Here is a 14524-nt window from a genome sequence, read left to right as displayed (position 1 = left end):
CGGTTAGTTGCTGCATCTGATATAAACAAATTCATTGTTAAGTTTTAAGGTATGCGCTGAGGCTGAGTAGAATGCTTCATAATTAATTTTACTTGTGTGATAATATGAATAAAAATCGGTATAAATAAAGTATTTTTGTTCTTAATTTGTAGTTGTATGTGTCAAAATTGATAAACAATATGAAAAAAGTTCGGAAATGAGAGAAACTGAGTACTGATGTCCAAAATCGCATTAAGGTGTTTCCACCCTCACAAATTTGATGGTTCAAAGTACAAAAACTGCATTTATTTTCATTTAATAAACTTTAAATTTTCCAATTATTGCAAAAAATGTATAGGTCACCATATTATCTAAGATGCAAAACACAAATAAACAGAAGTGTATGTCAACACAAAAAAATCGCACATTTTTTGTAAACAATATTCTGAAAAATATGTAAAAACTAGTTAAAATGCATAATTCTAATGCTGAATGTTCCTCAATACTTCCAAGAAGGATATGGAAATAACGAACAGTATTCAATTTCAACGTCCATTAAACAATATACAAAATAAAAGCAGAGCAAACACGGACCTCCGAAACATCAGAGTTGGGATCAGGTGCCATGGAGGAGTGAGCATCCCCTGCCGACCGGTCACACCCGCCGTGTGCTCGTTGTCATAATCAGGAAATAACGGAAAAAATCCGTCGTCAATTCAGTGTATAAATAATGGACTAACAATTGGTATGAAAAACGTCCGTCAGCATTTGACTCAATGATAAATTGTATTTGCTGACAAGGTCATTGTATCGACCACAGAATTTACGAAATGATGACTTTAAAGGAGACTGTTGATATTCTTGTTTCATCAACTTGCTTGTAATAATTTACCTCATTTAAGAAATTGTTCATACGTAGAGCATGCTCTTGCGTATCGAAACAACTGAGCTATATATACTCCGTATGCAGGTGATGAAGGTATATTGCTGCATAAGTAAGGGAAGTTGACGATAGAAAAGTTAAAGTCATCACGTTTATCATATAGCTTGGTTGTTAGATTACGATTAGTGTCTTTTTCAAGTAAAATATCCAAGTATGAAGCAGAAGTGTCGGACTCTGTGGTATCTTTTATCTCAAGCTCACCAGGATATATCGTGTCGACGTAGGAATGGAAATTATCATTATTAATTGACAATACGTCGTCGATATATCTAAATGTCGAGTTGAAGGCCACAGCAAGTGTTTTCTTCTTTTCACGCATAAGATTTTGCATAAATTCTGCTTCATATGAATATAAAAATAAGTCTGCTAATAACGGAGCGCAATTTGTACCCATGGGAATTCCAATAGATTGTTGGGATACCTGGTCTCCAAAAACCACATAGATATTGTCAATCAGAAACTCAAGCATCTTCTTGATGTCAACTTCAGAGTACTTATGTGTGCAATCAGAATCTGTTTTAACAAAATAATTTTTCAAATGACCAATGACGAGGTAAGTAAATTTACGAGTTCCATTTTTGTTGAAGAAGCCACTTATAAGATACTTTTGAATTGTGAATATCAGGGAAAATATTTTACATTAGAAGTACAATAAAGCAAATGCCTGAATGAATAGACCTTAGAAGGAGTTATTGCCCTTGTCAACATTTTTTAAAGACTGAATAATTGATTAAATAAAGAAAATATGCATTTTTTAATTTCTTTTAATTAACAATATTTATCATTACACCTATTGTAAAGCATTCTTTCAAAAGATATTGTTCTATTAGGTATGAATTGAAACTAATTAGAGTTTCTGCAAAATCCTATGACATCGTAGCAGGGTGGAATAACCTTAAAAAAATAATAAACATTAATGCATCAGTATTTGTCAGAGATATTAATTGGGAATTATGGCTAAAATATAGACAATATATACCTTGGCGCACCATGCTTGTGATTATAATGCATGGAACAAAAAAAATTAAGATGCGTTTTTGTGGTTCAAAATCATCGCATTGTTCAAAGAGTTGTGAACCTCAAAATCATAATTCACTCATTAGGCCTAAAACTTTTTAGCTCTTTTTCTCAAAAAAACAAACAAACAAAGATTAACCTTCATAAACACTCAAAACCGTCTAGATTGGGAATGACTAGTGGTTTTTTGACGTTGTACTTAATGATATTTACAACGCAGTCACAAGGCTACCATACTTATTTACAAGACAGGAAAGGTAACTCTAAATCTATAACGCGCAGGCTATGTTTATTCGACAAATCAAGTCAGCTAAGACTACAAGTATTTGTGTCAAATGTAGAAATCGGATTATTCGGTACCTTAAAGGGAGAAATATTTCAAAAACATGCACTTCAGGTATTTAACATATTTTATGTTTCTTTTAATCGATACCGTTTTTGGACTTCCAGTCACCTACGGAAAGCAATACGGGACAAAAAAATAATCAAATATTAACCTTTTGTTACAGAGAATGCACAAAAATGGCCTGGGCCACTAAGTGGATACAGAATACTGGACATGTCAAGGTAAGACCTATTCCATTATCATTAACTACATATACATGTATTTCAAACTCTAAAGAAATGTGGAGAAATACTTTTAAGTAAAAATATTTGTATTATTGTTACATGTATTTGTAGAGTGCTTGCTGGCCCTTACTGCACAATGATTCTCGGTGATTTAGGAGCAGAAGTAATCAAAATTGAGCGACCAGGTACAACTTTGATCTAACCAAAGGAGTCTGAAGTTTTTATCTTTAAAAAAATCCAGAAAAAATATCCCAACCTCAACTATAAAAAACACGGTTTTTTTCTTAGTTGTAGGTCAAATATTTTTCCCATTTTTTTTTTACGATAAAAACTTCAGACTCCTGTGATCTAACTAAAAATCAACTCACAGAGTATGGTTCTTCATGTGTTATATTTATTACCAATATTACCATAATCCTCGTTTTTTGCTCTACAGGATCAGGGGATGATACTCGGTTGTGGGGTCCACCATTTAAAGGTTCGGAATCGGTGTACTTCCTCACAATCAATAGAAATAAAAAGGTAGCTCCTTTATGGTACATAAAATAATTTGATATTATGACAATGTTAGTATGAAGAATTTTTTCAAGATGTTTTTTTTTCAGTATTTTTTTCAATTTTTATTTTAGGCAATATATTAAATCCACAATTGCGTATACGATTTTTTTAAAGTAATAAAATGTAACAGATGTCACAATAAGTATGTTTTGAATGCTAGAAAAGAAGCAAAAATCCTGTACTTTGTTTTACAATGTGATTAAAATCGATTCATTTGATCCGCTCCCGAATCGCTACCCAGAGAAGCGATTTACTTTGGAGGATCGTAATTATAGGATATAGAATGAGACTGGTGTATTTTACAGAGTGTTGCCGTTGATATAAAATCTGAGAGAGGTCAGGACATTATCAGAAAGGTTAGTTTTCAACCCTCTATTTCTATCTGAAGTATTAAAAAATAATACAAAAATAATAAGTATTGACTATATATTTATAGAACAGTTATTATTTCTTAGATGCAATTTGTCGTGAGGGGGTTTTGAAGAAAGGAAAGAGAATCTATTTAATGATGAATATTGACCATGTCAAAAATACCTTTTTTCATATCATTACAATAAACGTATGTTAAAAAAATAAATAAACTACTTTCTTTGGTCCGAGAATTTACGTTGCAATTTTTGCAGAAAAAATACACAACCTGAGTTAGGGGCCAGTAACACATTTCATTTTATTTCATGTAATCACAATAATATAACACATTATAATTGATTTTACGTAATCACCATATATACGAGGCTGTTCAATAAATATTGTCATTGGTGCTTTGAAAGAAACAAAAAAAAGCTTTCCGATGATTAAGTCTTCATGACTTCACTTATATTCTCTTTTAATTAAAACACTTGTTCGTAACACTTTTATTCAACTTCTGATCGTTTTTATAACAATTTTTTTTTAGTAGGGCCCTTCGTATACTGGAATATCGCATTTCCTATGATTTCCTGTACTTGTTTTTTTTTTCTGAAAGGTTTTTTTTTCAAGTTTGGGAAATGAAACAAGTCAAAAGTTGAAAGATCTGGAGAATATTGTTGTTGTGACAAAACATTATCCTTCTTTTTATCCCCCAAATTCCTTTACTTTGAACGCTGTCATGAAGAAATTTCATGCAGTGGATTCCTGATTCTGGTTCCTTCCTCTCATAAACCTTTGATTTTTTTGCAAACATTTTGCTCTCTAGACTCCTCCATAAATTGAACTGCCTCCCCGAATAAGAATTTGAATAACAAGTCTAGACCACTAATACATGTATTTAAGAAAATTTACCATTTACCATTTAAAACTGTTTTTGTGCTCGTGCAATTCTTTGCTCTTCTCGGGCCTTTGCTGTTTTGTCCAGTGCATCTTATTGTAAATTTGTTTTGAGGGTTTAAAGTTTCATCATCTGTTTGAATTTCAGACAAACGTGGATAACTACATTTTTTGATTTTTTAAATAATTGTTTAGATATTCTTATACGCTGTCGTTTTCACTCATTTTTCAAAACATAGGGTAACCTTTGAGTATAAAGCATTTTTACTGTCAAATGTTTCTTTAAAACAGTGTAAACTACCCCCAAAATGATGCCTATCAATTTTGCTATGTATCTTAAAGTCAATCAAACATAATTAGTGATAATTTGTTGAATTGTTGCAAACAGTTCAAGTTCAAGTTCATTTATTCACTCAAAACCATTTAAAGTACATGGTACATGAGGACAATGAAAAATATTTACAGCATATATACATTCTGGTCAGAGGTATAAGTATATATTATACATAATAAGACAATGAAATTGGAGAAGAAAAAAAATGAAGAGGAAAAAAAAGGGGAAAAAAATGGAAAAAGGGGAGGAAAAAACACGTAATAATGAAATGTGAGGAGAACAATTATGGAGGACAAACTAAATCATATATTTCTAATATAAACATACAGAGTGTTTTAAGTGACATAGAATCTTGTTTTGTCATCAGTTGAGAAAATTTAAGAACATTTGGTCTAGTAAAGTAGTATTCATTAATATACTTTTTCCTGATGTTTGACAGTGCAGTACATTCAAGTATAAAATGAAATTCATCAGCAACATGTTTAGCATTACAAAGTGTACATAATCTTTCACTTAATGGTATAGATGCCCATCTTCCCAACTCAACTGGTAGATGGTGATTAGTAGTACGAAATTTGACAAGTATTTTTCTAAATTTTAATGGCAGAATACTTAAATACTTTTCACACTCAAAATTTGTTTTAAATATTATATACAAAGTACCTTTAGAAGAACCTTATTAATGTCAGTGCTTGAAATGTCATTATTACTCAGTTCAATAAGGTTACGCTCAATTGACTTCACAGCTGAAGTATCAATGTTATTACGAAACTCGGCTTCCCTGTCGGGGCACTATGACTTTACACCTAGTTGGTTTTCACACGTGGAGCTATTTTTAGACATTGAACAGGTGGACAAAGAAAAAGACAATGGATTATGTACATCGGAAAAAAGATTACAGAACTCGTGTACTTTAAAATGTTGTAAAGGTGGTGTTACTTGTAAAAACAGTAGTACTGTGGATTATGTTATTGCAAGTGTACACATTTTACCTTTGTTTTTGTCGGTACCGAATCTACTATTTATAATATACAAATCGTTATTTTTACAGAAAGAGGGTGTTGCAGTTCTTTTGTTATTTTCCCTAAATGTGTAGCAGATTAAAAGAATAATTTTTATGTTGCAGAAACTCATACTAATTTTTTTCAAATACAACAATATTTAAAGCACAACGAGAAATAGTATTTGGAATCTGCGCATTGACTTCCAATTTGCCAACAAATGATGTGAAAATTAGTCTCACGGCAAGATATGTCAGATTTTCCGTTTTTTAAATAGGGAATCCCCATTGTTCTAAAAAAGTGCCTCCTTGAAACAGAATAATTTTAATATATACACAAAGAGGCAGGAATTTTCTTCAATACCGCCATTTCCGATTTTTGTTTCAAAGTTTTTGAAAAACGCAAAAATTGAATAAAAATTATTCTCCAAACGAAATGAAAAATGTGAACATTAAATAACACTCGAAATCTATCGTGTCCGAAATGGTCTAGTGGATATGCTGGTGGACTTCCAAGGAGAACTTTTACCAGAGAATGGGTTCGAATCCTGAAATGGATCATTTTTGCATATTTTGTTTTTCTTATTTTTTCCCATATGTAATGGTAGTGCAGTTATATATTTTGAAAGAGAGAGAGAATGCCAAGAAGTTAATTGAGTAATAACTATAAATGATAAATGCAGGATTGAATTGTTTTTCTTGCTGTGACTTAAAACTAATGCTTTATTTAGTTTTGTCTTGGAAAGTAAAGTTATTGTATTGTTTAAATAATTTATTTTTTACATACTTTAGTTATTACAATTTTGAATAATTCTGGTCTCTTAGTTAGTAGCCAAGATTGATTTGAAACAAATGAAATGTCTTGGATGTAGCACCAATAGTGTGTTTATGGGACGCAGTTTTATTTCATGGAAAATATTTCCGCAGGATGTCTACAGTATATCTTTCAAAATGCTGCTTTAGCTATGGTGCTTTTTGTTGTTCCAACGTTTTTCGTGCAAAATGACGAAAGTGTTTTGCTGTATCAAGCAGGAAACACCCGCCGTAAACATTCTACGTAGCTGTAACTATATTTAGACATACCGAGGGTATTTAAGGTAAGGTTTGCGTCTCCTTCCAACTCATATTTTTTTTAATATGCACACATGCTATATATCAATTTATTCAGGGAGATTAGCTTCATCATTTAATATGATTTTCAAAGATATTGCCCGTCCCATTTTTTTAGTAAATGATGCCAAAGTTAACGTATTTCACATTTCACCTCGAATATTATTTTCATTGAAAAAATTGATTTATTTTATAAATTATCAAACTTTTATAATTAAAATGACCTGAATTAGTATAATTCATGCTTCTATTATTTAAACTTTTAATTTTCCGTTATCAAAAATGTGAACATTTGGGTAAAAAAGAAGATTTTTCAACTTTCCTTGATAAAGTGAAACCGTTGCCATGGCAACAAAAATATAAAAATCAACGTTTTACATATCTACCGATTCCATCAAAATCCATGAAGTTATTAATTTGATCATTTTCATTAATTTGAACTAAAAAAATATGTATGTCCCCAATATTATTTCCATGGAAACAGGGGCTATATTATGGGTTCGGAACATAAAAATCAGGCTTTTTCTACACTTTTAAAGACAAGTGAACATTGATATCACCTTGTCATGGTGAATGTTAAAGACTAAATGTTATTTTTGATATTGTTTTTAGGCATAAATTGGCCAAAAATATTCCAAAATAAAACTCTTCCTGTGCTACATGATGGTCTAAAAATTTATTCCATGGAAGAACTCTAGTATTTATGGCAATCTTTACATCTGAATATTTTGATGAAATTGTCCATGAATTATACTGCAACACCTTTAGAAGTACATGTATATGTAAATAAACATACTTCAGAACATGTTGCAACTAAACCAATTAAAAGCCTATAAATTTGACCTCATGCTGATTTAGTTATCCAACATGTAGTAACTTCTAGACATCTTTGTAGCAAAATATCTTTATTCAGTTATGGCTGGTGACTGTCATTATACAAGTATGCCATTTTTTGAGTGAAATGTTGTAAGCATTGCATCCACGAAGCTGCTGTTTTTATAATTAAATTATTTCTTTACTTCAAAGAGTAGAAATGTTATCTTTAAAGTAATGTTTGTTTGCCCTCTCTTGACTCAGGGTAAAATTATTGGGTCGGTAGGTGAGAAATTCTTCAACAACATTTTTTAAGGGGGATAAGAGGAATAAAAAGAAAAAAAATCCGGCCCTGCATTGAAAAAAGTTTTCAGTCTGGTCATTTTAGTCAGTCGGTCTGGAGAAGCCAACAACCAAACATTTTTTAAAGATGGCCTATTTCTACACTTCATGGACATTAGCTCAATCATTGGATTAGGTAGTCTGAGAATCTAAATTGAAATATCAGACAGAACAAAATAAAGATGAATTCTAAGTGACATCAATTCATACTTTAATTAGTTTACAGAGTACTTCTGATTTCAGCAAAAAGGCAAATTCTGCAAAATGACATAACACTGTCAAAAATATTTGTCAAGAACAGGGAAAAGAAACAATGCTACAGTGATAAATATATCTCCTTGATATCCATGAAATAATTTAAATATAACAAAATTTTCTCCTTTTTAAAATCAAAATACAGAAAAAAATTAAAAGATTATAAATGTAAACAATTTTAAAATAAACTACATGTACATGTATTTGTGAAAGATTTTAATTTTAGTAGATTACTAAACTGGTCTTATCATTCCTACTTAATTAACAACCTTACAATTTCCAAGTGTCATGTTTTAAACTGTTACAGTTGATATAATTATACATGTTCAATACAGATTTATGTACAAAACTCATCAGTTTTCAGAAATACTTATTTGAGCATATTAGGTCCTGGTAAGAACAAAATTTAATGAATAAAAATATTAATCTTAATTGTTCATGTATTAATTTCCTTGCAATTTTACTAACCCCTTTTAAGAAACTTGTTACATGTAAGTATAAACAAAAGCAACCTTAAATTAATACCTATGGTGTATACATTTATTTTACTGAAAACAAATTCAAAGATGGACAAACAGAGCATGCACTGCGATCATCACATACACATATTTTCTAAATATATGGAAAACAGCATGTATATACTAGATAGGATGTTGTTAAACATTAAATTTTCTTCTATAATCTATAGACATAAAAATATACATTGGGTATAACAAGTCAGAAGTTCTTCTCCAAATCTCCTTTGATTTTGCCATGTCTGGTTCAACATCTTAGCTTGATCCATCCAACTTTCTTTAATATTCTTGAGCTGATATGGGATGACCTCTAGTCCTCTACTTTGATTGATGGCACAAATCTTTTAAGGAAACACTGAAGTACTTTTGTTTTTGGTTCTTACCTATTCCAATTAATGACCCATGATCTGAAATTATTTGTGTTCATTTTTACAATAACATTTAAGGAATTGCATTTTTGGAATTGCATAAGGAATTGCACTGAGTTTCATTCACTCAATGAAATGAATAAATTTCCAATATAATAAATGAAAAATCAATTTGAAATTATTGTAAAATTTACAGATTGAATTAGTGAAATGCAAATGCTTGATCAAGAAAATTAATGTTCTTGTCATGCACAATCTGTATCTTTTTTTAATTCATTTGAAAATGAGATATTAATTAAAATCAAACCTCATTTAAAAAGGTAACTTGAACAATTAAATACCTGTTTCAATAATGTTAAAAATATTAGGCCTAAAAAGCAAGGATTTTATTTTTCATAAATTCTTTGAATGAATGCATTTTTATTTTTTGGCAATGTTGGGATATTAGTAACATCCTGACATCCTTGTACCGTTTATTCATCGTTTTTAAATCCGTAGTCATTAGATCATTCATAACTTTCAGTAAAATGAAGAGTTAAATTTTAATAATTACCTGATGAAAATACTATCAACAATCAAATTGTCAACATCATCATTGGACATGGTCAAATGTACCGTGGCTTTTCTTCCCTGTTCGCACTGCATATAGCATAATACTTTACAGGATACTCTCAGGTCTTTTCTTTTTTCTTTCCCATTCTCACTTAAAATTTTAGTGTAGTGGTGAAGCGAGAAACACACAACAGCACAATGCGTCAATGACTTTCTTCTGAGGTGGCAGAGGATAGTTTTTTTTGCAATCAAAACGTTTGACTTGACGGTTTACTTAATATTGAGCTGCTTTTAAAATGTGCATTGAAAAATTTTAAATTCCCTCTACATGTAATAATAGTATGATGTAGTCCCTTGAGAAATTTGAAGCTTTTAGGAATAAAACATGTACAACTTACACAATGAGCCCTAAAGATGGCACAGGGATAATCTCAAAATTTCATGTGAATCAAGCCTATTTTCACTATTTCGCCGCAGCCGCATCTGCTTCCAGGCCCGTGCTGATGACCCAAGCTACCACACAAATTGCAGAATAACATTTGTACATACCAATGAACAGCAAGAGATTCTCTATCGTTTTCAAGCTACAATTCATCCTGTGAACCCACCCCGCTTTTCTGAAATACCAGTAGAGCAGTTTTTAGCATTTCGTAGTCCATATCCCCTATTGTTGACACTAAAGTGTCATATTTCAATATACAAGGCCACCAATTCCCTCCAAATGCACCCATAAAATACTCTAGCTATAAAATTACCTATAATATGCATTCAAACCTCAGGTTTCTCTATTTTTTCTATTTTTTGACCGGTACTTTATTCGAAACTTTGCCACCTTTAACTTTCAAAGTTTGTCTTGCAAGTAAAAAACATTGCTCAATTCAAAAAGAACATGCTATTCTGAGTAAAAATATACCAAATATGTCTTGATTCATTGAAAAATAAAAAAGTTATGGCCAAATAAGAGACCTCATCAATTTTCGGTCAACCACCTTAACCCCATATTGTTTCTTATACATGAAACAAATGCAATTGATGATCAATATACCATCAAAAAGTGTTAAATGGTAATTTTAATCTATTTCAAATACATTTATATGTAAAGAGTCAAATATAAAGAGCACATCTTGGTGAAATGTACTCACATGTATAATTTCATGTTCTATGAAATACCCTTTTTCACTTGGTTTTATATACCTATAACTTCTTTGCACTTTTTTATTTAACTCTTGCATCACATGCTATCCAGGAAATGGCAGTCAACACCCTAAGCCATTTCTTCAGTGTAATGAAAATGCACTGTTCTGTTTGTCCTGATTTACTGACAAGTTATGAGTAATCAAATACATACATTTCATTCTTTTAGCTGTCCATCCTGGGCAATTGTGAAATTTTCAATAATTACATGAAAATGCACATTTTTTGCTATTCTCTAAATATGCAATATAAACCATTAGGTTTATTTTGAAAAAATTTTTTTTTAAATATAAATAAATTTAAAAATTGAAAAGGGGGGGGGCATATTTCATGAAAATATCAATATCAGAATAGGTTAAATTTGGAAAATTTTTTTTTGTACTATATATGGTTAGTTTCTTTAGGTATGCTGACTGATTAGTAAAAATATTACAAATTTATCTTTTGCTACACTTAAATTTTAATTAGATTTAATTAATTTAAGCAAGTGCTTGAAATATCATTCAAACAATTAATTTATTCTCTGGCAAAAAATGTTCAATCTATATGATTTATTATGCTGATGGTTCAAAGTCTTTAAAAATGTATGCTGGAAAAGAGTAACTTCTTTTTACAGCTGTACAGATTTTAAATAACAATGTTTTTTTTAAATTGGCATACATAAGAAACCCTTTTGTATAAAAATCAGACTTCCCTGTGCATTCTTGGGGCACAAAACGTTTGACTGACGGTTTACTTAATATTGAGCTGCTTTTAAAATGTGCATTGAAAAATTTTAAATTCCCTCTACATGTAATAATAGTATGATGTAGTCCCTAGAAATTGGCTTTTACATGTACAACTTACACAATGAGCCCTAAAGATGGCACAGGCTATTTTTAGATTGAATCTCAAAATTTCATGTGAATCAAGCCTATTTTCAATGGCATTATGCTGATGACAAGCTACCACACAAATTGCAGAATAACATTTGTACATACCAATAACAGCAAGAGATATGGCCTCAACCACCTCGTTTTCACTTTCAAACCCACCCCGCTGGTGAAATACCAGTAGAGCGAGTTTTTAGCTTAGTTTCGTATTTCTAGTCCATATCCCCTATACAGTGTACACTAAAGTGTCAATTTCAATAAAATATACATTCCCTCCAATCCATAAAATATTCAGTATAAAATTACCTATAATATGCATTCAAACCTCAGGTTTCTCTATTTTTTCTATTTTTTGACCGGTACTTTATTCGAAACTATCCTCTGCCACCTGATCGGAATGGCCGTGCAACTTGCCACGTTCCGTATCGAAAATAAACAAGTCCTTCTTTATTGTTTTTACATCCACCACCTTTGCATTTGTCACGCTAATCTCATTTACAATATACAAATCGTTATTTTTACAGAAATTTATTAATTTATGTCCAAAATTATTGACAATTGTATCTTCAACAGATCTATCTAAAGGAATGTCATATTTTTCAAAAATAAAAGCCCTTGATAACATAGAGGCTTCAAATGCACCTTCTGAATGGTTAACATGTGTCAAAAAATTATCTGCAGTAAAATAATCCTTTAAATTCCCGACTCTAGCATTAAAATCTCCCATTAAACATACATATTTTTGGTCTTTTGAAACATTGATGAGTTCTTGTTCAATTTCTATATAACAATCTGTACAAGAATATTTACTAGATTCAGGCGGTATATACACAACTCAAATCTTCACACGTTTGAAAAAGTGACTTATTTAACTTAAACCATAGCACATATTTACAATCAGTATTTACAATCTTTACATACTTAATGATTTCATCACGTACTGCTAATATCAATCCACCCGATCTTACTTTTGAAAGCTTATTTCTGTTTTTCATAAAATTAATGTTGTATATCCTGGGATATCAATTTCGCCAGAATTATCGGTTTTTGTTTCAGTGAAAGCTATTATACAGTACTGTATCATAATATCTAATAAATTCTCTAAATTCGTTATAATTTAGCCGGTTTTTAATTCCACAGACATTTAAAGATAGAAAATTCAAAGTGTTTTGTATTCGATCAGGTGTCAGTACAGAGTCATTACATTTGGTGGATGTCCGCTCTCCTGCGCCCCCCTAGTCGTCAGTGCGGTCTGGAGTAGATCCAGTGCGCGGTCTCTTCTGGGTTGGCCGCTCGCCCCTAGGTGTTTTTGGTTGTTGTAAGACGGTACCCATTTTTGATGCCCATTATATCATTTTTGTTCATTGAAATCCACCTGCTCATGTTTGTATTAAACAGACATTGGTTGCTGTAAATTTAAGATATTTCAATTAATAATTCTTTGGGATTCTTAACAAGTTTTACAGCAGCTTTAATGAAGCGTTTAATTTCACTCTATTTTATTGATTCTTTACCATTCATTTTTAATGCAGTGTCTCAAATAGCCCTTGATTTCCAGCTTCCCACAATGAAACTATTTGATGAAAAGTGGTCACATAAACTGTTATCAATTCATTAAAGATTCAAAAATGAGAGAAAGTCAAGCTTAATGTCATATGATATATGCTGAATGTCATCGAGCTAATGACATTATTTATTGAATAGCCCTCGTATTTATTTTATGTAATCACTATATATACAAGTTTGCTACTGGCCCCTGTGCATAAGCGGATGTAAATTACAACAAATGTATATATGTGTTATGTATCCACAGCTTTTATTGTAGATATACATTAATGTTTTAATATCTATCCATTATTTGTGTTTATAACCTTGCCACTAAGTGTGATGTTTTGGTAGAGAATTACATACCTGGAAAACTGGAACAATATGGTCTAGGATATCAACAGCTTCAAAATGAGGCACCCCAGCTTATCTATTGCTCAATATCAGGTTATCCATTTTCTAATTTTAATTATCGAGCATGCTTAATAAAAAATTAAAGCTTTTAATGATAAATTAATATTTTTATAAGAAAAAAAGGTTGTTGAAGCACAACACAAAAACATTTTGTACATCTTGTTAATAAATAATTATGTTAGATTTGTTATAAATATTAGGTTACGGGCAAACTGGACCATACGCTAAAAGAGCAGGATATGACGTCATAGTTTCTGGCGTAGCAGGGTTGATGTACATCACTGGTCCCAAGGTTAATGCACTAATTTCATTTTCAAACACAAGTTTCTTGTATTACATTTACTATGATAATTATGAGGTTAATGCAGTCATAACTGCTGAAAGTTATTATAATAATGGTCTTCAGAAATTCTTTTTCACCTAAAGCACCGACTTCCAAATGTTTGCGCTTGCTTAGACTTGTTGTTTTCTTACTGAGTTGATCCTATAGGGCGGAGAACCATGTAAGGTGGGCGTGGCTATGACAGATTTATCCACTGGACTGTACGCTCATGGTGCCATCATGGCTGCCATCTTACAGCGACAGAAAACGGGTCAAGGTCAACACATTGACTGCGATTTATTTTCTACTCAGGTTTGTGCTTTGAATTTAGTTTTTAAGAAACCAAAAAAAAACTTTGATCGATAAAAAAGAAAATTACAAACAATAAAATTATATAGCGCATGAGACACGCGCGGACCCTGGAAATTCCAGATGTGGTATCAGGTGCCTAGGAGGAGCAGGCATCCCTTGCTGACCAGTCAAATCCACCGGCAGCCTATGTATCGATTAAGTAGCCCGAATGATACGTTAATACGTTAGTCAAAATTATCATAAAATTAAAGGCCTTACAAAAAA

At 31.4% G+C, this 14524-nt stretch overlaps 1 protein-coding gene across 1 annotated transcript; it reads left to right on the top strand.

The window, feature by feature from the left end:
- Positions 1-2201: 2201 nt before the first annotated feature.
- On the top strand, positions 2202-14278 carry LOC134242448 (succinate--hydroxymethylglutarate CoA-transferase-like; the record flags this gene model as incomplete). The annotated part of the gene is made up of 8 exons (XM_062724531.1): positions 2202-2336; positions 2449-2506; positions 2621-2694; positions 2946-3031; positions 3373-3423; positions 13539-13659; positions 13827-13918; positions 14117-14278. Coding segments are annotated over exons 1-8 (756 nt in total), but the record flags the coding sequence as incomplete, so codon positions are not given.
- Between the last annotated feature and the right edge of the window lie 246 nt (positions 14279-14524).

This window comes from Saccostrea cucullata, unplaced genomic scaffold (assembly GCF_032062105.1).
Source record: "Saccostrea cucullata isolate Sc308-1 unplaced genomic scaffold, CSIRO_AGI_Scuc_v1 ctg4381, whole genome shotgun sequence".
Classification (NCBI taxonomy): Eukaryota; Metazoa; Mollusca; class Bivalvia; order Ostreida; family Ostreidae; genus Saccostrea; species Saccostrea cuccullata.
This window is presented reverse-complemented; position numbering and strand designations above follow the sequence as displayed.